The following is a 23,825-nucleotide window of genomic DNA, read 5'->3' on the forward strand; positions in this document are numbered from 1 at the left end:
TTTTCCAGTTGTCCGCTTGAACAGCTAAGTCGGTGGCACTATATTGATTATTTATTTATGGAACCATAGACAATCCAATCAGTATTTCAACGCAACTCTGAGTGTTTAACGCTCCGGTACAATTTGTAAGGATTTTTTCTCGAATTGTGCAAATAAAAGTCATTCCTCTTACAAATAATTATAATAAATTTGCATATTGATTTCTAAGTACAATTCTCGTTTAATTTAAATGTTCATATAAAATCATCTGGTGTCGTGTTTTAACCCTATCATACTCTAGATTAACATATTAAAAAGCAAAGAAAATGTTTAAATTAGTGAAGAAATGTTTCTTTTCTCCTCGGTTATTCAAAATCTATGGACTAGGACCAGAGGAAGTAAGTAAACAAAAAAATATATAATTTATCTACATAATTTATCACTGTATTCTCTTCAAATTGGTATATTTTGTTATTATTAAATATCATAAATAATATAATTATTAACACAAGTAAATATGAGTACGAGTTTGATATCAAACTATTATTAGATGACCCCTGACATAAGTTATTGATTTTCACCCCCAGGCTCTCCCCATTCCACTCTCATCGCAATCAATTGATTAGGGCTTCGGATAAATACGACGTAATACCCAAAATATATTAAAAATATGGAAAATTAGAAATCAAGGGAGGTTCATTAAGACTAGGATTTCTTTTATTTGATATGAATATGAAATGTAACTATTATTAGAATATATTTTTGATATATTATTAATAGGGCCAGATAAGGAGATCTGTAAGTTCTGGGGGCAACAGAGGACCCACACCTGAGAATGGAGACCCTACTGTTATAATTAGACAAAAAAAAAATTGAATATTTTCCTTTCTCAGTTGTATTTTTAATAAGTTATTTGCAGATCACCTTTTATGTTCTCTTCTATTTATATCAATAATATTTAAAAAGTAATTAATAAACATCAAAAATTCAAGCTACAGTCCCATTTTATTACATATATACTTATATTATATTGAAATTGTTAATTCGTCAGATTTGTATTTTATTTAGTCTGGAGCAGCTTCCCCGGTTGTCAAATGCTAAATCTGGCCCTGATTGTAAAAATAAAATTGGAATTATCAAAGATATAAATCCTGATCAATCTAAACAGGCTAGAGATAACTGACATGACTAAGAAAACTTAGGAAAGATTAACTTCACTATATGAATTAAAAAAATTGTAATACAATAATTACATTTTTTTTTTATTATTATTATTTAGTTTTATTTTCAACACTCAATTTGAAACATTTAATATAAATTTGTAATTTCATCATTCACTAAATAGGTCTTTTATATTAGTTGTAGGATTATATTAGCCTGGCTTAGCCTATAATAATAGAATGCATCTTTTACAGACTTTTTACGAACCATATGGACCTGAGAAAGTTGCCAACAAGATTTTATCAACTGTAAGATAATTTTTATCTTAAGTATATTCTGTTTGGCTTCGACTTGTTTATTTCAAGCATATAGTAATTATCCATCTTTTTTCAGGCACAAACAGTATTCAATTGTAGCATTTATACATCACCATTTATTTGCATGTATATTTATAAAAGAGGCTTTTTCTCATGGGATGAGGCAAAGTTTCTTACCTATGCATTTGGTGGCCTGGGATGCTTCATAGCTTTTACCTATTTTATGAGAGCCATCGGAAGAGCATGTAACCCAGGATATGTTGATTTTTTGAACAACCTCAATACTCCAAGTGATGATCAAAGAGCTTACTTAGAACGGATCAGGAAATATGATTTCGAATTTTATGCTTGGGTTCCTTCATTTAAAATGGAGCAATTACCAAGGTGATAAATTATAATTTTATATGTACTATACATATAATTATTAATAAATTATACATAGGTATAATCTTTAATTCCTGTTTTCAGTGTATCTTGGTTTGAAAACAAACCATTTGCTAAATGTGCTAATCCGGATTTACCATACTATCAGAAAGTGATTATACAAATACTAGCATATATTGCTGTACATACTTTTGCACTAAGCCTCATCTACCCAGGCACACTTACCATTATTGAGAACATGTTGTGTAAGTTGTTTCAAATGATTAATTTTATAATCACATGATTAATTATCTGACTATTTTATTATTGTTTTATAAATTACATTTTAGGGCAATTCCTTGCTGAAGGTCGGGCGTTTCTTGTTGAGACTTATAATGGAAAGAGAGCAAAAATCATTACAGCTGATGGCAATTCCATTGATACAATGTTTGTTGATAATAGGCTTGATTCTCCAAAAGGCAATATACTTGTCATTTGCAGTGAAGGAAATTCTGGCTTTTATGAAATTGGAATTATGACTACACCAATTAATGCAGGGTATTCTGCATTAGGATGGAATCATCCAGGATTTGCTGGAAGCACTGTAAGTTATAAATACTATGAAGATATAAGATTATATATTAATTGATACTAATATATCAATTTATTTAACCTATTTAAGATAAAAAGAAGAGAATAAAGAAAACAGTCTGAAAAATATTTGCGACCTCACTTCTTTGCCATCCTCTTTTGTTCTACTTTACCTTAATATTTATTTTAGGGTACACCATATCCTCGCCAAGAACAAAATGCCATTGATGCAGTTATACAGTATGCCATTAATGAGCTAGAATTTGAAGTTGAAGACATAGTACTGTTTGGGTGGAGTATTGGAGGCTATACAACGACATGGGCAGCCATCAACTATCCCGATGTTAAAGGAATTGTAAATATAGACAAATTAAACACTCAGTATTAAAAAAATTGTATATACAAAAAATTAATAATTTTTATTACCAATTTTTACTTTAGATTTTAGATGCGTGTTTTGACGACCTACTACCCTTGGCACAAAATCAAATGCCCAAGTCTTGGAAGTTGCTAGTAAAAGAAGTTGTACGATCTTTTGTTAATCTGAATATAGCTGAGATGTTATCCAAATATTCTGGACCAGTGCAGCTAGTGCGTCGAACTGAAGATGAAGTTATTTGTATCAAGTATGTTTCTTAACTTGAATAAAATATGCGTTTTATATATGATAGTTTCTTATTATTAATTTATAAATCATTGGAGTGTTTATCATACATACACTTTTCAATTTATAGAGCAAACCAACTGGCATCAAATCGTGGGAATTTTCTGCTAATTGCGTTATTACAACAACGACATCCTGAGCTATTTGAAGAAGAGTCAGAAAAACCTATCATGGATGTTCTCGAAGCATGCGTTGCTTTATCAGACCAACAACGTATTGTAATGTCATGTGGAGAACTGCCTGCTATCAAGCGAAAAATATTGCCAATGGTGAGATTTTAACAAGTTAACTGATACATAAAATATATACATTAATAATTTAGCGACACTTTAAAAGACTGATAAGTAAAAAAAAAAAACATATACTAAAAGTCAGAAAATTAACAATATTTTATTTTAGATTTCAAGGTACATGCGTGATTTTCGATCAACCCATTGCACAGCATTGCCAGAGGATCAGTTTACATCAATAATGGAAGCAATTATTAATGGTTAAAAGAATTAAATAATCTGTATTCCTGCAGCTTTTTCTAGTACTATTATAACAGAAGTGATATGTTAAATGTAATTGGGAAATATTGTGCTAAATTGATTATTTCTTACAGTAATATTGTAGTTCATTGGTCATCTATTACAAATATTACAATAAAACTGCTTACTCTGAACACTTAATAATAAACATTACCATATTATTAAAATTTATCACTCACATATTCTATTAGTAAAAGTAATTACTGTTAGAATTAGTATTGGTGTGTAGTACTCCATTTTTGTCATTCAATGTTTAATAAATGTGATTAATAATAATTACGCAGTAAATACTTCCTAAATGTGAATTTTAATGAAAATATATAATCATCTAAATGTATTCTTGCTCGATCAAATATGTAATCGGTGACCTTACTTGACATAATTTCATTTGTGCGGAGAAGTGAAGAATAACAATTATTTGCTCATCGGTATTACTTACCTGTTTATTATGAATTTATCCTGAAAACCATTCGGTTTCGTTGTTATTTTTTCCAAGTTACTAAAGTATATATCTACACCTATTTAATAAATGTACTATTTTAATACTATTTATTGTATTTTTGTCATGGTATAAGAATAAATAAAGGATGCTACTATTCAAAAGAGGTTTTTTTTATTCATAAAATAAATGAGGCAATTATCACTTAATTAAACAAAATCTTTGTGACCCTTCTTTAATTTATATTAAAAAAAAATCAGGGTTAACTTATGATAAGTGCTTAACTAACCTAAAAATTTAAATTTTATTGAGTAATACCTACCCAACGCCTAAAACTTCCAAAACGTATTATTTAGTTTAACAATGACATAGACCGTACCTAGGCATTCCATTTCATATTTTTCATTTAATTATGTTCATATTTTTTTGGCAAAATGAAAGGCTGTTGTTTTAAGATTTGGCAACCTTATATATACGATTATACGTTACAGGAATTACTACCTACATAAGAGTAATAATAGTGTTCTGTGACCTATGTAGTATGTACTGTGTATATGTCGCAGGTAAAAAACTTAATAAGCCATTCATTTAAACGTCTAGCTAAGTAGCTAGGCGTTTGTAACATAATTGCGCCATCGTAGATAATACATATAAACTGAAATGCGCCACATAGTAAGTACTAAGTGGCACATTTTAACTAGTGGCCTGAATGACATCAGCCAATAAGTACATTCGCCGTTCATAGAATAACGAAATTTGCTTTTAGTGCACAGCATACACTGGAGACGTGCCAAGCGAGTGTAACGTGGAGAGGCAGATCCTTGTCCACGAGGTTGAGAATCGACGTGGAGGACCGTAGCCTCCGTCTTTGATATTATCATGATCCAGAAGGAGACGGCAGACCGGAAACAGGGAAGTGCCGATCCTGCTCGGTGGACACGACGAGGGCGTCGTCTCGGCCCTTCCACTGAACCGACGCTTTAAAGATAGGGCGTGACTACTAAACTAGGAATTGGAAACCTTCAGGTATATACCCTTTCTGAAGGTTTTCACAACGGAAAAAAGGTGTAATTTGCTTTAGACCGTACTTTGGGGGATATAAACTGACTCTGTTAACTCTCTAGCTTCTATGTAGACTTCTCGGTCGTACCCCCATGAGTGTCTTGTAAGAAGCTGAAGGCGTGGTTCAGCAACCGCCTGCTATAACAATGCAGAGGCACGCACTTTTTTATTTTCAGGAGAGTCCTTATTCTATGAACGGAAGATGTATTGTTTTACTCAGGCCCCTGGTGGCCCCAGTTGGTTGCGGCATATACAGGGTTATTGGTAATTCGACGTATTCCCGTTAGTGGTGCTAGGGGCGACTATTTGCGAAAATTTTAACCTCCATATGCATAATGCAAAAGTGAACCATTTTTGAGTTATCACGTTTTTTAGATTTTTTCAAAATAAGTCAAAAGTGCAACTTCAAAAATGTATTTAAAAAAAAGTATCAATTAAAATCTACTTTTTTCTTCTGATTTATAAAAACGATTAAACAGTGGATATTTTTCATTATTTTAACAATAATTATCGGTCCAAATTTAAAAATGCGAGACGGAAAAGGATATTATTTCAATATTTTTTTTATTTTTTTCCCTCAAATATGCCTGACAAACAAAAAAAATCATTATGAAACTTGTTCTGCAGATAATTTTAAAAACATAATCGTTTACTTAGCTTTCCGAAAATGTATAAAAACTAGGAATTTATTTCAAAACAACCGAAATAAAATGATCAGAAAGAACTTACTTATTTACTTAACTTACTTACTTAATACAAATTTAAAATAAAATTTAGATTTATGTATCTAAATTTTATATTAAATTTGTTTTAAGTACAGTTCAGTAGCTAAGTTACAATTAAGATATTTTGTATTATCATTTTAATCCTGCGCACGTTATTTACGAAGAGGATGCTGAAAGAAGAATTGCTTTCTGTAGATTCATGCTTAATGAGGAATACGTCGAATTACCAATAGCGCTGTATATGTATGTACCTATAAATATTAACTTGTAACTTTTAGTATACCCTTGTCTGGATAATTATATGGATCGTTGTTTTTAAATAAATTTTGTATTGTATGATTTAAAAAAAATATAAACGGCACTTAATTATTTTTTTTCTTATTTTTGATATAATTTCAATAAAATTATAAATACACAAAACTCACGTAAAGTTATTAACTAACAAAATGTCTCCGCTACAGCAGTATCCTGGTCGCAATAAGAGAAAAGACTGCTCTTGACGTATGCAGCAGATGTCCGTGTATAAGCAAAGTAATCAAATTTCATCAGTGTGATACAAAATCATTAAAAATGATGTTTAAACGAGTATAATTTTATTCTTTAGTAAGAAAGAAATAAAACGAATATAACGTATATTGTTTGTTCTCCTGCTTACATACAAAGAGTGTATAAAGTTCCTAAGCTTCATGCAATTTTAGGATTGTTAACCTGTACGTACCAAAAAAATAAAATGACAGTGACATTTATTTTGACAGTTAACTATTGATGTAGTCTACTTTAATATTTTTCAGTTTTCAATTTTACGATCTTGTACTTAGAGCTTATTATAAAGTTAAACTGATAAACATAATTTGTAAAACTAAGAACGATAGTGTGATTGTTATGCTTTTCGAATTATTTATATGATATTTTATTTAGTCTTACTTACTTTTACTAGAAAAGCAATCTGGTATGTAACTTACAAATTTATATTATGTTAATATGGCTACAGCTATTACAAAATAACATGTAAAATTACGTTTAATTTTTAATAACCTGTATAGGAAGATTTAATTTATATAACTAAAACTCTCAAATATAAGCAAATATTTAAGAAATATATATTATATATATATAATATATTTACTCTAATTATTTTATAGATTTTAAATGTTATGCAATAGGAAGTAGGAAGTATTTCTTATTTTTAGCCTCGTATGCTTTAGATTAACATTAAATATTGCACAATAATCTGTCATCACTCAATAAATTCAAATCATTTTTGACTATCTTTTATGCATGCTTAGACTCGGTTAATGCTGAACATAAAACCTACAGCTTTTCATAATTTTTCAGGCAATGTCACATATTAATGACTTGATGGGTGTAGTCAGAGGTATTCGCCATGTAATAGATGCGGGATTAAAGTTACAACAGGAAAGTGCTAGACTAATCTGGAATAACTCTAGCCTAAAACAACCTCTCCAGAATTGCTCACTTAACCCACTCATAAATTACAAACCTAACCCAGACTTACTCAATGATGCTTTTGGAAGAGCTGAGGTGGTTGTGCAGGGTATTAAACAATACATCACTATGAATAATTTAAATTCAAATGGTAATGTAGCAGATGCATCAATGGCCATGGATCCAAAATTGCAAGAAGACATTGATATGCTAAACAAACAGTTCAATGAAACATTTGAGAGCTTAAAGCAAGCACAAAAGAAAATTGTCTCCACTGTTAATGTGCCTCCGGTTGAAGAACTTGCTAAACCATTAGATCAGATACAAACTGACAATGTTTTGGATAAAATACCAGCTAATGATAATGCAGTTACAAAGCAATTCTATGTACCCACACCGCAGACGTTAAAAGCTTCTACCAGTTCTGCTCCTAAACCGGTTGCAAGAAAGAAAATAAAGGTTTCAGTAAGTATTTTACTTATTTCTATGTATTGAAATAAAATAATGTGGTTTTGCATTGTTGTGAAAAATTACTTATTTTTTTGTTATATTTACATAGCTAAGTGAGAATTCAAAGGAACGTGTGGTGCCATCTTCTCGTATTGGTAGAATGATATCCTTTGGCTCCCTGGCTGCGGGTCTCGGTGTAGGCACAGTGGCACAGTATGCTCGGAACACTTTACAGTCTGTAACTGGAAAACCTGATGAAACTTCGAATATATTCTTGTCACCTGCCAATGCAGAAAGAATTGTAGACACATTGTGTAAAGTCAGAGGTAAGTTTCAATTCTAGTTAAAAGAAAACTGTAATGTCAATGTTTTGTGATGTGAGTTCATGTATGAAGATATTGTTCATTGAGAAATACTGGGTAATTATCATTCATAGGTGCTGCTCTTAAACTGGGTCAGCTACTAAGTATCCAAGATGAATCAGTCATCCCTTCAGATCTCCAGAAAATATTTGACCGTGTCCGTCAATCAGCAGATTTCATGCCTAAATGGCAAGTGGACAGAGTTATGAGCTCTCAGCTGGGGGAGAACTGGCGCAATTTAATTCAGCACTTTGAAGAGCAACCTTTTGCTGCTGCCTCAATAGGTAACTATATTGTGTTCAATAGCATTCAAATATATTATTGGTTTAGGTGCATTTTAACACATTTTTTCAAATGGTTTGGGATACTGATGAAGGATTTAATATTTGTTTTTATTAATTAGGTCAAGTGCACTTAGCAGTTCTTCACAGTGGTCAAGAGGTGGCTGTTAAAGTGCAGTATCCCGGCGTCGCGAAAGGCATTAACAGCGATATAGACAACCTTGTTGGCGTTCTTAAAGTAAGTATGACCTCATTATTCCATGTATAGAAACAGTTAGTCATCGTTTTATGTTATTGCATCATGGTATATTTATTATTAGAAAATCAGATCTCCTTTTAGCAGAATATTGTTTTTGATCGTCAAAATCTCGAGGATAGTTTTAAGCTATTTAACAAAACTAAACAATTAGATATGTTAACTGCGGGTTAACGCGCGCGGAAAAACTATTTATACTAAATAAGTTGTGTAACTTACTATTGAATTTATATGCCTAAATACATATAAATCTTATCTTGTGCAAACAAAATATTGTTGGTTGTTTAAGTCGAGTAAAATAACTATATTTTACTTGAGCTTTCATATGGGGGGAAATATTTATTTTTCACAAGGTTTAATACTGTACTGTCCCTACCTATATCGTGACCGAGCGCAGATATTACTGCCCCGCTACCACAGTCCAATTTTTCATAAAAGATATATTATGAATTTACAATTGAAATAATTAATTATAATGTGTTTATTCCTTTTTTAAATATGAGTTTCACCTATTCGAAAGTATTTAGATTTTTTTAAATATGGATTTTTTATTTAATAACGTTAACGAACTGGCAAACAGGCCACCCGATGGTAAGTAGCTTGGTAGCTTGGTAGCTACTTAGCATTACCGTTTATAGACTTTGGTACTGTAAGAAATATTCTATCCTACCTCACATCGCCATAGCTTCACCAACCTTGGGAACCAACAAGATATGACCCTTGTGCCCACTCAACCTTGAAACTGGAACATGACAATACTAAACAGAGCTGCTTGGCGGTACAATGAGTGGGTTGCCACCAAGCCGGGTTGCAAGTTACACAAAGTTCTATCACGAAGTAAAGTTGGAGTTCATTTATTATATAACAAAAACCTTTAAATTGAAAGTGTCGGTTGAAATGCTTTTGATTGGAATATTGTCTCTTATAGCTAAAACGATCTGTTTCATTGGGCTCAAGTGAGACCGGAGATAGGGGTCAGTTTAAGTGCACTTTAGTATTGATAATGCGATGATCGACCGGGCAACGGTGACTATATTCTATGGGAGGGTGAGTCGTATAAAAATAAAACATTGATTATAATTTATTCTATAAAATTTAATAAACACAAAATATGTTTCGAACTAATGACAGGCTTAATGCTAGAAGTATTCTCTATCGGCCAACTTTAGGAAGTGCAGAAAAGATCGTTCGTGTTTGTGCAAAATGAAAATACTCGTCTGTGCGTTACATTTTGCGTGTTTTATGTGCAATATATAATATATATTAAATACGTTTTTTATAAGAATTTTCCTACAATAAGTGTGGGTACTTATATTAGGCCAGAAAACGAAATCTATTTGTTAGGAATATAACAATGGTAATGAATCTGAATCTCATTGAATAATTTGTAAGTATATATATTTGACAGTACACTAGACGGCTGTGTTAAGAGTAGAAGTAGTAATAATCAGTATTTAGTTTAATTAAAAACTAAACAAGACCAAGGAAACATAAGTGACAATTATACAGTATTTGCCGAGAGGGCCCAGTGGTTAGAACGCGTGCATCTTAACCGATGATTTCGGGTTCAAACCCAGGCAGGCACCACTGAATTTTCATGTGCTTAATTTGTGTTTATAATTCATCTCGTGCTCGGCGGTGAAGGAAAACATCGTGAGGAAACCTGCATGTGTCTAATTTCAACGAAATTCTGCCATATGTGTATTCCACTAACCCGCATTGGAGCAGCGTGGTGGAATATGCTCCATACCTTCTCCTCAACGGGAGAGGAGGCCTTAGCCCAGCAGTGGGAAATTTACAGGCTGATTATGTTTTATGTATACAGTATTTAATTTTAACGTGTCACTCCTTTAGGTATGGAACGTGTTTCCTAAAGGTCTGTTCATCGACAATATAGTCGAGGTCGCTAAGAAGGAGTTGTCTTGGGAGGTGGACTACGTACGTGAAGCAAAATGTACGAAGAAGTTCAAGCAGCTTCTAGCACCCTATCCTGAGTACTACATACCGTCGGTTATAGGTAACGTCGATAGTGTTACGGTCAGTTCTAGAGGTCGTGTTATTTAAAATCATTGAATTTTTTAATAATATAATCACGAATTAAAATATTTATCCTGTAATCCAAGAGCTTACATAACTAAACTTATTAAATTATGATTACTTGTAATTTAAACATATATTGTTTGTATAAGAAACTAGAATAAAGTAATTAAAGTTGATCTATGTTAAGCAGTGAGTGAATGATGTTGTATCAGAAACAAGCGCTTGCTTTTAGTAATTAAAAATATATTATTTATTAAACACGATCCTTTGCTTCCACAGCGCTAGATTTGTTTTTTTTTTATAGAATTTACTAGTGTAAAATAACAACATATTTGATTTTTTTTTGTCTAATTGCAACCTTTGTTTAATATTTATAAGAACTTATGTTATGTTAGATGAACTCTGCGCTCAAGAAGTGATAACGACCGAACTGATCGACGGGACGCCGCTCGACAAGTTGTTCGATGCGGATTACGAGGTGCGATACGACATCGCTTACAAAATAATGCAGCTTTGCTTGAGAGAAATGTTCATACTGCGCTGCATGCAGACAGATCCGAACTGGGCGAACTTTTTCTATAACACGAATACAAAACAAGTAAGTTAATTTTTTTTATTTATATATATTCCAGATTCCTAGGCTGGCCTGGACGTCACGGTAGCATGCGCAAGCGATCCCGTCATTCCCCCGGAATGGTTTTGTAGGGGGCATTCAGACCCATTCCGCGCTGCCGGGTCCCACATAACTCAATGGGGGAAACGTGTGAATGCGTTTTTCCAGCGAGATCGATAAAGCTGGTCGGGATGGTATTCGGCCAGCGTGTCTATAATAAAACCATCTGCATTGTGAATCGTCTTCTGGGTACTCTTCACGAGTTTACCAAAACAGCTCTTCGCTGTCGTCGGTGTCACGTGGTATTGCAACCAATGCGTGGAATACGTTATCATGCAAACTATCTTTCTCGTCGTATATTTTATGAGGATGGATATCCCGTAATCTTGCCCAGTGTCTCATGTATTGTGAAGGTTAGATCCGTTGCGATTTCCTTGATCTCGTAGAGATTCTTTCTCTGACTGTCTATTTATGGATTGAGACGGGGGTACTTAATCAATTTACTGGTGTGTATATGTCTTCGTAGACTTGTCTAAGAACGTACGCTTCAACCATTATAAATCTATGTGTGCACCAGTCTTGGAATAATATTATTAGTATAATTATATTTGAGTCTATTAGGTTTGAATCCATTGTTTTTATCATTCGATTTGCTTATTAATATATATCGTGATTATTATCATATGCCGATATAATAAAGAGTAAGGAAATTGTTATGTGTACGTATACCGACAGGGAAATGTAATTACGAACGTCAGTCCGCTTCAAAGTAAACCTTTTTAATATAATAGAAGCTGGTAACCATCCTTTGCGTTTGATCGTAATTTAATTCCTTTCTAATTAGTGCCGCATCTCGCTTCCTGTCGTATGTTATTCGATATTGCTCTTATAGTCGTTGGTCTAGTTGCTTATAAATCTGGTGGTAACGAGGTGCAGGCTTGCCGTCCGATCGGATCGGAGTCGAGCGAAGGATAAGTGTCCGTTTTTTTCCGTACACATTAGCCACAGCTGACAAAATTAGTCTTTATTTCATGTAATATAATTGTGTTTGTTTCTCCTTTTCTTTAAAGTATTTTATAAATGTATCATTCTTAGAATTAAATTTTGTTATATATTTTCTGTTATGATAAAATGAACTCGTTCATAAAAGTAATATTTTTACTCGCAATAGGTGATTTTGTTGGACTTCGGCGCAACTCGTGAATATTCCAAAGAGTTCATGGACCAGTACATTGAAATAATTAAAGCGGCTTCAGAGAAAGACCGAGAAGCGATCTTGCACAAGTCTCGTGAAATGAAGTTCCTCACCGGATATGAGTCGAAGGTAAAACGTTTTCCCTTATTTTATATTTTTTCCTTAGATTCTATTGGGGACCCAGTCTCCTTTACTTCCCACAGTGATGATTATTGTAATAGAAAATTTCCGACGAGTTAACATTTGAAATACGTATGCAGACTGGCAAATGCACTAACCCTTTGATGAAATTAAGATGTTATGTCTCTTGTACAACCTCTATATTCAATCGATTTCAACTGTTTAAATTTTCAAACATTAATATTTATTAATTAACTTTTTCGATAAGGTAATGGAAGAGTCGCACGTCGACACAGTCTTGATAATGGGGGAAATTTTTACGAGCAAGGGATCTGGTGAATTCGACTTCGGCGCTCAGAAGACAACGAGACGCATCCAGGCCATAGCACCAACAATCCTAACCCACAGGCTGTGTCCACCGCCAGAGGAAATATATTCATTGCACAGAAAACTCTCTGGCGTCTTCCTACTCTGTTCGAAGCTGAAAGTGAAAATGAACTGCCGCGACATGTTCCAGGACATATATCGTCAGTATAAAGCGAACGCAACTAACTAATCCTTATTTACGTCATTAGTTCGCATATTATATGATAATTTAACAATGCATAGTACATGTTCATATTAAGGCGAGGATGTACGTGAAATGGCTTCGTTTGAGATTTTTAATATTTTTAACGATTTTTATACGTAATCGATGTAGCCCTTCCCCTCCCTGTATCTTTATGAATCAGTGCGGGAAGTTACGTTGTGATGAACGGACTTGTGACCATTTTCTCCAAAGGCCACAGGGGGTGTGATGTAACTTCTCGTAAACATGTAACTAACACAAGTATACAATAACTTCTTATAAAAATTATTAAATTAAATATTCTTGTGAAAACTTTGTCCTCAAAGTTTATAAATTATTAATGTTTATATTTCTAGCTACCCGAATAGCTATATTTTGAAGTTGTATAATATATTAGAATATACTAACTATATATTATATTGGTGGTCTATGAAATATATATTGAAGTTGTTGATTAATAGAAACATGAGTTGGAAATAAAAAAAAAAATTGTAACATTAAAACTATTTCTAATACATAATTTTATTACTTAGTCCGATCATTGAAAAATATAATATTAAGAATTGTTGTCGGGCTAAAGTCCCATTGACTATTTACCTAATTAAAAAAATATGTAAATTGTAAGTACGATTGATAAACCTGCGGGCTATACACGCTATACACTAGCGGGATATAACTTATGTAACATAGAATACTGGCTAACGAATTTTTAAAAACTTTTTTTGTTGATATTTTACTTGTAAGCTAATCTACCTCTTACGTTATAAATTATTTTGGAAATAAATTATTTCAATTGTCTTTAAATATTTCTAATTGTTTTATTGTTTCCACAACTGTCTGGAGTTAATAAGATTATTCATTTGCAAATGATTAATGTTAATGGGGTAAATGATTCAATACTCTTCATTGAGAAAGTTTTACTTCAGCTACGACTAGAAATAAACATTTTTTAAATTCAGCCGGCCTGAAGTTAGGTGTTCCGCCATACTAACTACATAATTCAATACTCGAGAAACGAGCGATAGTGTGCGATTGTATTCGGAACTCTTAACTTTGTGTTTAATTTGAATCCCTTGTTCACTTCGAACTCTGCGAGGGAAAACGTAAATCTGCATGTATCGCATGAAAATTTTCCAGTTATGTATCCACAAACTCACATTGGAGCAACGTGATTGAGTAGGCTTCAAATCTTCTCAAAATGGAGTAGAAGGCTATAGCCCAGAAGTGTGGAGGAGGAATTCATTACATAGTAATTGCATTCATTCATGGTTATAGATGAGAAAGTAACTTGTCCTTAAAGTTCTGTCTGTTGCTCTTACACGGACAACCCACTGAACCGAATTTGATGAAATTGATATGAAACAAGCTTGAACTCCAACGACATAGGATACTTTAATACCGAATACCTAATGACCAATCCTAAAATGCATTATAAGAGTAATATGTAACTGTAAATCTTTTTGTGCGGTAATAAAAGCTCATTTTCAATCAAAAATACTGATTTTGTGCCGCATTAGTGTAAAAATATGGCACAATGTATATTTTTGAATGATTTCTAGTAATTGCTAGTTTTGTTAATCGATTGATTCATTTGTCTTCGATTGGTTAGTAGGTATTATATTTGACAGTAAGAAGGTTTTGTTAGAGTAGGGTTTATACCGGGGGGTTCTGTAGTAATATATTATATTGTAGTAGTACCTTATATATACAGGGTTATTGGTAATTCGACGTATTCCCGTTAGGAGGTGATAGGGGTGACTATTTGCGATAATTTTAACCCCCATATGCATGATGCAAAAGTGAACCATTTTTGAGTTATCACGTTTTTTATATTTTTTCAAAATAAGTCAAAATTGCAACTTCAAAAATTTATTAAAAAAAAGTTTCGATTAAAATCTACTTTTTTCTTCTGATTTATAAATTATGTTAAAAATAATCTCCTTTATAATATTAAGTCTCAATTCATAATCAAGGCTAGAGCCTTAATCTGATAATAATACGATGTATTTTCTCATTTTAAACGAAACGGATACATCGGTATCCGTATCAGTAATCATACTGATATGATTTTATCGTAGTTCAATATCTATCTATTTACCTTCTCTTAAGAAATGAAAACATATAACAAAGATTCTGTAATTTACATGTTCTAGTTGATAAAATCTTAGAAAAGGATGATGATGGATGATGAGGAAATCTTTGTTTGAGATACAATAAAAAACAATAGCATGAATATTTAAATATATTTAAATTCATTCAGTAGCGTTTCCAGTACTTAGGCTATAGTGATCTAATTTGATTTATTTGGTATCTCTAAAGAAATGCAACACTTAATCTATATTATATACGTATTCAATGTTAATTTATTACAAACAACATGATTGTATTTTATTAACAGTATTTTTGAGTTACAATTTTAATGAAATTGTCTACAGAATACATCGTCCTCTGTCAAAACATATCAAGACAATACATAATTATATACGCAGTGGAACATTGTAACAAAGCCAAATGTTTATATAGAGCAAAGGATGAATTTCCTTATAATGTAGATTACATACAATAACAGAAATGTATATATCAATGTAATATTTAAAAATAATTAACAAAAAGCCTTTATTTCGAAGATGACTTTACAATCATATCGATCATAATATTAATTAAAATTATTTAATGAAACATTTTTTGGTACGACGAACAGGTTTTTACCTAATTGTGGCTAATATGCACTAATTTAAACATATTTTGTATAAGTAACAACTAACATTAATCTAATATAATAAAATGGTTAAGTGTGTAAGTATCGGTTACAAAACAACTTCTCATAATTGATGTATTTTATAACATTCATACACTTCCCTTAAAATCTATTTGAAAAAACCATCTACTATTCGATATACGGACTATAGATCATTGTTATGTAGGGAAAAAAACTAAAACAATGTTTTGTTCCAAAGAGATTTTATAAACATTGTTGACAAAACGATTAATTTTTTTAATGAGAAGTAATCCCTGCTGCCTAAGCTTACAGCTTTAACTGCATTTACTATTTCAGCAGCTAAACAGCCTGAACAAATGTGGCTTAAACGGTAAAATGTAAACTTAATAACAATTTACAGATATCTCAACGCATTATATTTATATATACTTGTGTTGCCAGGTTCTAAAACTAAATAACCAGACAGACCAACAAAATTAATGCTAATAAAAAGGTTGGACACCCCAGTACCCAACGAATATTTTTAAAACCTAGCTTTCTTGATAATTTACCAGAAAATTTAAAGTATTTTTTCCTTCAAAATTGAATTGTAAAACATGCGTAATGCTTTAAATTGAATTCTACCACAAACATTTCAATTATTGTGTCAGGTTAAATGTTACAATCATAACTTAAACATTAACTTGCAGGACCGAAACTTTACTATGTCCAGCTTTATTCGAACCCTGGCAAATCTATAATCAACAAGTCGGTGGTAGTCAATGCATATTGTAATTAAATTATAAAGCGAGGCTCCACGCTTTTAAAAAAATAATTATTTAGGCCAATTTATTTTATACCATAGTCACATTTAAGATGACCCTGCCGATAAATTTACGCATCTTATTTTATTAGTTCAATTACAAATAACACTTAAAAAGCATTTTATACATTTTCAATTTTTAACGATTACTTCTTAGACGTCCATTCAATATGTGACGCCATACCATTTTATTTAAGTAAGGTTGATATATTTTGTACTCAGTTGAAATTATTGGGGTAAATTGTTTTTGGGGTATAACCAATCATACTCGACCAACACGAAAACCTACTCAATTTTCTATCCAAATGACCTAGATGATGCGTCAGCTTACTGTTAGTATGAATATAGGTACATTATTAGCTAAATATATACAAGAGTTCTACATTTAGTTACGTGACCGCTTCTCAAACCACATTAATGCTTTATTAATAAAAAAAATATTTGTATCCAATTCAAGCAGTGTTTTTGAGATATGATATAAAGAAACAACTATTACATCTTCATTTTATATCTTCAACTAACAATTGACTTATGTATATAGTTAGTAGGTATATGTTACATAATTATGTGCATAATTTATTAGGTGTAAGTATGTTATTAAAACTTTATCAAAAAAAGTTTAAATATTCTATCAATAGACCAATATGTAATTGTAGTTTATATGACAATATCGAGAGAAAGTACACACGCTTGCGCGTTGTGGGTTGTGGGGCGTGCAATAGAACTTTATAAGTTATGTAATCATTATTGTAAACAATAAACAATAAAAGTAATATTTCTATTTAAGATAAATGAGGTATTGAATAAAATATAAATATATTTTAACAATTAGAACTAGCTTCCTTAAAAATTAAAAAGAAAACATTGAAAACATATTTTTATTTCATTGTAACATGAGCTCTTCTTTAAGAATTATTTATTGAGAAACGGTCAGTTCATGAAAAGAAATAGTGCCTTAAACAATATTATCTATCATGAAATAAATTATTAAACATAGGAAACGAATACAGACCAAATGTCATAAATAAATCAAAAGAGAAATCTACGAAGGCATGGTTTCTAGTTAGATTTTTTTTTTTTCAGTCAAAGCAATAGGCCTAGGCATTGGATTCTTTAAGATCGGTGAGCCTCGCTAGTTGTGCTGGCTCAAGTTCGTCAGGGATAGAAGCCCGACCGGCACGAGGAGCCGCAGGGGGGGATTGAGGGGCGGTAGGGGGGCCCGAAGCTACAGATGCTCCCGTCGACTCACCCTCAGAAGCCGTCGAACTTGAGGCTGGGTGCGGTGCAGAGTCAGCATGTCCCTCTTCAGAATCGCGTAAACAGACAGCAGTCTGTTCGGAGAGAGATGATTCTTCGTCATCATTGTCTTCTACACGTTCCGGTTCCTCTGGCTGTGAGTCGGGCTGCACATCGGGTTCGGGTTCGGGGTGGGACTCCTGCGGGGGAAAGGGTTGTTCGGGTTCTTCTATCATAGGTGTAGCGGCCGTGATTACAATTTGTGCTACGCCGAGCCCACAATCCTCGCTTGTGATTTCAACTTGTGGTGACGCAGGTTTCGGCTGTGGTGCAGGAGGCAACTCCTCCACCTCCTGAAAATGATGATATTTGTATTAAAAGAAGTTTCAAATAATTATGTGTGTAAAGTTTTACAGAACTTTGAGGATTTTGGATGTTAGTTTTTTTGGAAATTTCCTTAACATCAGTATTTATTGTCTATATACTTCTTTTTTAAATCTTCCAATTGAAATTGAGCTTTAGATTCTTGTCGTATACAATTTCAATAAATTACTTCTAGTGGAACTTCATGCATATAACCGACATGCTGATGATAATATGATTTTGAGTTATGTCGGACGCTACGTAAATATACAGTTTAGCTAATGATTATAATAAAAACAGATAGATGTGCATATCTATTGAATATAGAGATAAAAATATTTATTATCTTTTTCACACGTTAAAACACGTAGTACATATTTAAGATATACACAACTAACAGACTTATTTCGTAAACAATTTTCCATATACACACAAGCACTGCTACCCAAACTGCCCATAGCGAAAGCAAAGCTCAACTGCTTAAAACTGACCTTTACCTCACGATCGGCCACAAATATCTTTAATTAACGTATAAATAGCACCTGGAGAACGGAGATATGTCGACTTTATTGGCGTATGACTTATGTTATATGACTTCTCTATAAGTAGCTGTTCTAATAAATATTGATATTTCTCTAATTGCCAATGTTCTGCCAATCATGGATAGAGGTTGTTATCTTCCCGCATTACGTGTAAAATACTTACATTGTAAATGCATGATAATATTAAATGATCTAAGAAATGGTAATTAGTCCGGAAAGAGAATGGTTCGAGCTTATTCCATGACGCTGCTCCGGCGCGTGGGCAGAACTCGCATCTGTCACGTACAGCTTTGCTCACGATGTTTTCCTTTAGATTCAAGCGTGATATAAATTACTAAAGCATTTAAACAGATGAATAGCTTTGAACCCGCGTGTTTTATCCAATGGGGTTTTGCGGTTCTCAACTTGTTATTATTCGCTTTATTTATCTTATTTATATATTTAATTTTTTTTTTCTATGACTTGAACTCGAAAATAATTTTCATTCAGAAAAATTAATAATTAGAGACTTTGTGCCCGATCGCTTTATAACAAAGATAAAGTCTCATTATATTAGAGGCATCTACAAGCTTTTCTGTCACTTTCTGGCAAGGAGCCATAACAAAGCCAACCTAGACATAATAACGATGTAATAGTGTTGTAATTAAAAGCCAAACCTCCTCCTCAAATATTTCAGTGACAACCTCATCGACTGTAGCATGAAAAAAATTCGTACAAAATTAATGCATAACGATATATTATTTATCTGTTATATCAGTAGTCTTATGATTGGATTTTACGTATGTTTTCAATTAATTATACAGATTCAAATAAGAATTCGATTTCAACAGTTCGATTAACTTAATCGATTCCTCTTAAAGAACAGCAAAAACCTTTAATTAATTTTTATTTTTCTTGTTTTGCCTTATACAAAATTTGCGAGACAGTACTAAGAGTACATTCGTTTATTATTAATTACAATAAAGTTTAAAATTTGTCTAACTTTTATCGCGAAAATCATTATTTTTTTAAGTTTACTTACCAACAATGGTGATGGGTGGGGCGACCGAAGGTTGTGGGGCAACGAATTGTGTATCATATTGTTCATGTTGGTTCCTACTAAGTTCTAGGTTAAAGCTGAAGTCGGGTTGGCTGTCCATGGAGTCACCCATGTCGGCCGGTGGAGGTGGTGGCGGGTCCGCAGGAGGAGCAGCACTCTTAGTATTGTTGTTCTCATTGAAGATCACTGGCAGCGTCCAAGGATAGCGGCAAATAATTCAACGATCGGATTTGCTCAAGGATATATATCTCAAAGTGTGCGAAACATTTTGTCAAAAAGACAAGAAAAGCTATAGTATTTAAGCTATAGCAGAGAAGTAATAACTTACGAACGAGTTTCACGTATTTAGTTGGTTAGGGCGTAAAGGCTCAGGCTCAGGCAAGACGAAGAAGATGTACATTAGTTAGAAATATATTTAAGCTGACGTTTTATTGTAATTTCAAAAATTATTTAATATTGCTGTGACTGTGTACTCTTGCGTGAAAATCCGTAAATTTTGAAATGTTAAAAGTTCAACCGTATAAGAACAAGAGGTGCGAGGATATTTTTTGAAAAATCATACGACCTGTATTTTTCTATCTTTTAATTATGTAGTTCATACTCGAAAAACTCTATTAACGCAAATATCCTAAATACAAATTTTCGTTTAGCTATAATGAGCGTGCAAATTTTCATGCATTTATGCCGATGTTGGATGGACCTAGAATAGGTAGCGGTTAACTTATTACCTAACAAAATCTAGATATGATTATAAACGTGCCATACGTTCAAGTTAACAAAATGTTATTACCATGCTAATTGGGAATGAAAACCACAACCAATAACCCAATCAGCCAAAAGCTGTCTATCGTGTGATGAACCGCGATTTTATGGCGACTATTTTTCTTTACATTACAAACAAATACGATTAACTGCGTAACAAGACACCAGCATATAAAATCCGCACTCAGACAACTTCACTTATGACCTCACAAAGATGTTTGACGTTACAATTTTATGCCTAACATTTCTTGTTAAGCGCATGAAGTTGCCAAGGTACGAAAAAAATAGTGCAAAGAAGGAAAGAAAAATGAAATGTAAAAAGTTTTAAAATATGTACATAGTAATTTTCACTTACTTTCTTCGTTAAATCCAGCAGAAGGTGATTCAGGCGGGGAAGCGAACACAGGTGGAGCTGAGTCCGGTGGAGTCCAATCATCATCAACGCCACTAAGCGGTTCTCCATTCTAAATTTGACAAGATTTTATTATTTGCCAAATTTTCATAAAATTTCAAGAAAGTTTATTTTACTATATTCACTATTTCAAGCTAGGCAATCTGAATTTTATAAACATTTTAGAAGAAATAGTTACTGAAGAATTTTATGACAATCTTATATGGCGTACCTCATCACATTCTTCAACTATCAGCGATGGGAAGTTACCAATCACTCCATTAGCTTCACCACGCCACCAACCATCGTCTACGCCATGGGCATCCCGTGAAACGATGCGGATTATCTAGGCAAATAAATATCATTAGTTTTGTTACAGATATCGTGATTTAATAATGCCCATACTCGATTCTTTATACCTGTCCTTCTTCGAGATTTAATTCGTCTGAAGCTTCAGCGTCATAATCGTATAATGAGAAACAATATCCAAGTGTTGGCAATGATTCTGGTTTTACTTCGGGCTCCACTTTTGGAGGTTCTTCAGCTTTCGGTTCTACTTTAGGTTCCTCAGGCTTAGCAACTGGTGCAGATATTACTGATATTTGATCAGGAGATTGTACAACATCAGCATCTTCTCCTTCAACTGTATAGTCCACAGACGAGAAAGATATTTGCGTAACCAAACCCGGGGCACTAGTTGGCTAAAATATTAATATTCACTTTAATATATTTATTTTTTTCTGAAAAAATATGAAGTATTTATAAAAAAATATCAACCTGTTCTCGGTCAACATCAAGATAGTTGTGAGGCACATATCCTTCTTCGCCACGATAGTTACGTGCCCGAAGCCAACCATCACCATCTCCTTCACCAACTACCTCCAGTTGTTCGTTCTCAATAATTGACAACTCATCAGGATTTTGAGCCTTAAAGCAGACAGGCAATAATTAAAAACCGCTTTGCTGAGATCTTAACTTAAATATTTGTTAATAATCAACTTACAGTGTAAGAATACAAAGCAGTACACTTGTACAACGAAGGAGCCGGTGGTTCTGCAGTTTGTGGAGGAGTAGATTCAGCTTCTGTTTCACCCCAATTCACCTGAGTAGGATCATCCCAACCAACAGTCAGTTGTTCAATACGCATACGCTCTTCTTCTAATGCAGCTATAAAAAAGAAAGCACATGTTAACTAGTAGTAAATAACTTATTTTATTTTAGTTTGTGACTTTTTTTAAATACCGTCTACGTCTTCATCCTGTTCATCTTCATTTTGTGAACCAGATGTGGTACGCTGATGTCCTCCAGAAGTACTAGCCACGGCGGAAGTAGTCGGTGCCTCTCCTTCGGTGTTATCACTATCATAGAATGAGTCTGAACTTGGTTGATCCTGGGTACACATATTATTAAGTTAATTAAAAACATTGTCATTTGAACAAATGTAATACCATAATTTGGACTAGAACTTACAGCTGCACCTGAGGCATCGGTACGGACACTAAGTAGACTGCTACTGCGTGGTAAAGTTTCTTGTACAGCAAGCAAATCAATTTCTTTTAGCCACTCATCTACAGCGGCACCACTGCTGCGCAGGCATTCCAGCCTAGCCTCATACTTCGCTTTAGATGTCTCCGATCGTCGAATGTTAGACCTCAATTCATCCAGACGTACTTCAAGCTCAGGACCATTCGGATCATTGGGATCAACCTATTTATTAAATTGATTATTATCGTATTCGAGTAAATAGAAACAATAAGAAGTTTTTCTTAATGTAAAATACCTTTTGCCCTGCATCCCGCATCGCTTGGTAAAGATTTAGTTTACGCGTAGCATCTCTGACTAAAGCAGTTTCTCTAACGATTCTTGTTGCCCATCTACGAGCTTCTTGCGCAAGAGTCTGAGTTACGGATTCGTGCTCCATGGTGACGGCGTCAATCGGATCGTTATCACATGGCTCAAAATCATACTAACGAAAAATATTAATTAGTAAAACAATCAATATTTAGTAGAACAAGAACGAGGAAAAAAATACGCACCTGGATGTGCTGTTTCAGCACTGGATAATATAAATAAAGACATTGCAGATTGTATTCACGCGTCAGCTGTTGCGCTTGATCTCTGATTTTTCCGAATGAGTGTTGAGTGGCTGAACAAGTAAGTAGTTCAGTTCGTCCCATCAGGGTGAGGAATTCGGAAACCTTCTCGTATACAGATGATTCCATGCTTTGCATGCAGGTTTGTAATTCGACCAAGAAATATCGATTCTGTATAAAATAAAACGTATTTTAAATATATCCATAAAAATATATCTTTTTATATCTGAATATATCTATAAAGATTAACATACTTGATGAGCATTCGCAGCGGCGATACTAAGAAGGTAATCATTTCTCGCACCAGTTGACTTTTCTTCCAGTTGGTCTCGACGAGATGATACCTTTGCACTATTCTTTTGCAATGAAGTTATCGATTGAAAGAACGACCCTTTTTTCTTTTTTAATCTGTTACAAATATATATACTATATTTTATGAAGAGTTCAAGTGTTTGAAGTAAAAAGTTGTTGATATCGCCTTTACGTCATATACATAAATCGATGACGAAGAATGCTCGGATAAAAAAATATAAAAATATCTAGCTGAAAAACATGTAAGCTGTGACACCGTCGAAAAAGTATTTGAAAAGACGGCTCAAAGAGATTACATAGCAAGCCCATCGGGCATACAGCGTCCAGAAACAGTCTAAACGTCCACGGATCATATACAGATGTCGTTAGAAGGGAATACAAAATATATAGATGCTGCTGCTTTC

The 23,825-nt window shown here is 33.2% G+C and overlaps 3 protein-coding genes across 8 annotated transcripts in view; 2 read left to right on the forward strand and 1 right to left on the reverse strand.

Moving 5' to 3' along the window:
- The first annotated feature begins 12 nt into the window (after positions 1-12).
- Positions 13-4,208, forward strand: LOC113396178 (phosphatidylserine lipase ABHD16A). Its single transcript, XM_026634013.2, has 9 exons — positions 13-377; positions 1,395-1,448; positions 1,534-1,841; positions 1,926-2,086; positions 2,171-2,424; positions 2,602-2,766; positions 2,853-3,037; positions 3,146-3,344; positions 3,475-4,208. The coding sequence occupies exons 1-9, from the start codon at positions 306-308 to the stop codon at positions 3,568-3,570; spliced, it is 1,494 nt and encodes a 497-aa protein (XP_026489798.1). The 5' UTR covers positions 13-305; the 3' UTR covers positions 3,571-4,208.
- Positions 4,209-6,613: 2,405 nt separating this feature from the next.
- On the forward strand, positions 6,614-13,531 carry LOC113396165 (atypical kinase COQ8B, mitochondrial). 2 transcript variants are annotated; one of them, XM_026634003.2, is made up of 9 exons: positions 6,614-6,780; positions 7,438-7,742; positions 7,837-8,053; positions 8,164-8,373; positions 8,493-8,608; positions 10,481-10,643; positions 11,062-11,264; positions 12,451-12,603; positions 12,863-13,531. In XM_026634003.2, the coding sequence occupies exons 2-9, from the start codon at positions 7,449-7,451 to the stop codon at positions 13,148-13,150; spliced, it is 1,644 nt and encodes a 547-aa protein (XP_026489788.1). In that variant the 5' UTR covers positions 6,614-6,780; positions 7,438-7,448; the 3' UTR covers positions 13,151-13,531. The 2 variants fall into 2 exon arrangements, with proteins under 2 accessions (XP_026489788.1, XP_026489781.2); XM_026633996.2 differs by having other exon boundaries at positions 6,622-6,780; positions 7,167-7,742.
- Positions 13,532-15,388: 1,857 nt separating this feature from the next.
- Positions 15,389-23,825, reverse strand: part of Nwk (nervous wreck) — a 30,851-nt gene continuing 22,414 nt past the window's right edge. For 4 of the 5 annotated variants that reach the window (XM_064220357.1, XM_026633970.2, XM_026633977.2 and 1 more), the window contains 13 exons: positions 23,364-23,517; positions 23,053-23,280; positions 22,797-22,982; positions 22,487-22,723; positions 22,259-22,406; positions 22,020-22,183; positions 21,794-21,943; positions 21,436-21,717; positions 21,249-21,362; positions 20,981-21,089; positions 19,846-20,049; positions 19,481-19,515; positions 15,389-18,272 (listed from right to left, as the gene is read on the reverse strand). In XM_064220357.1, the coding sequence (XP_064076427.1) occupies positions 17,781-18,272; positions 19,481-19,515; positions 19,846-20,049; positions 20,981-21,089; positions 21,249-21,362; positions 21,436-21,717; positions 21,794-21,943; positions 22,020-22,183; positions 22,259-22,406; positions 22,487-22,723; positions 22,797-22,982; positions 23,053-23,280; positions 23,364-23,517 (2,503 nt within the window). In that variant the 3' untranslated portion in view covers positions 15,389-17,780. The remainder of the gene's footprint in view (positions 18,273-19,480; positions 19,516-19,845; positions 20,050-20,980; positions 21,090-21,248; positions 21,363-21,435; positions 21,718-21,793; positions 21,944-22,019; positions 22,184-22,258; positions 22,407-22,486; positions 22,724-22,796; positions 22,983-23,052; positions 23,281-23,363; positions 23,518-23,825) is intronic. The other variant, XM_026633985.2, reaches the window with a different exon arrangement.

Source organism: Vanessa tameamea, chromosome Z (genome assembly GCF_037043105.1).
Source record: "Vanessa tameamea isolate UH-Manoa-2023 chromosome Z, ilVanTame1 primary haplotype, whole genome shotgun sequence".
NCBI lineage: Eukaryota > Metazoa > Arthropoda > Insecta > Lepidoptera > Nymphalidae > Vanessa > Vanessa tameamea.

Excerpts from the sequence above, each read along its gene's own strand:
- LOC113396178 (XM_026634013.2), top strand. The coding sequence starts at position 306 with ATGTTTAAATTAGTGAAGAAATGTTTCTTTTCTCCTCGGTTATTCAAA. Across the intron at positions 378-1,394 it reads ATGGACTAGGACCAGAGGAA|ACTTTTTACGAACCATATGG; the intron begins GTAAGTAAACAA and ends CATCTTTTACAG. Across the intron at positions 2,767-2,852 it reads ATCCCGATGTTAAAGGAATT|ATTTTAGATGCGTGTTTTGA; the intron begins GTAAATATAGAC and ends TTTTTACTTTAG.
- LOC113396165 (XM_026633996.2), top strand. The coding sequence starts at position 7,170 with ATGTCACATATTAATGACTTGATGGGTGTAGTCAGAGGTATTCGCCAT. Across the intron at positions 8,054-8,163 it reads CACATTGTGTAAAGTCAGAG|GTGCTGCTCTTAAACTGGGT; the intron begins GTAAGTTTCAAT and ends TATCATTCATAG. Across the intron at positions 12,604-12,862 it reads TCACCGGATATGAGTCGAAG|GTAATGGAAGAGTCGCACGT; the intron begins GTAAAACGTTTT and ends TTTTTCGATAAG.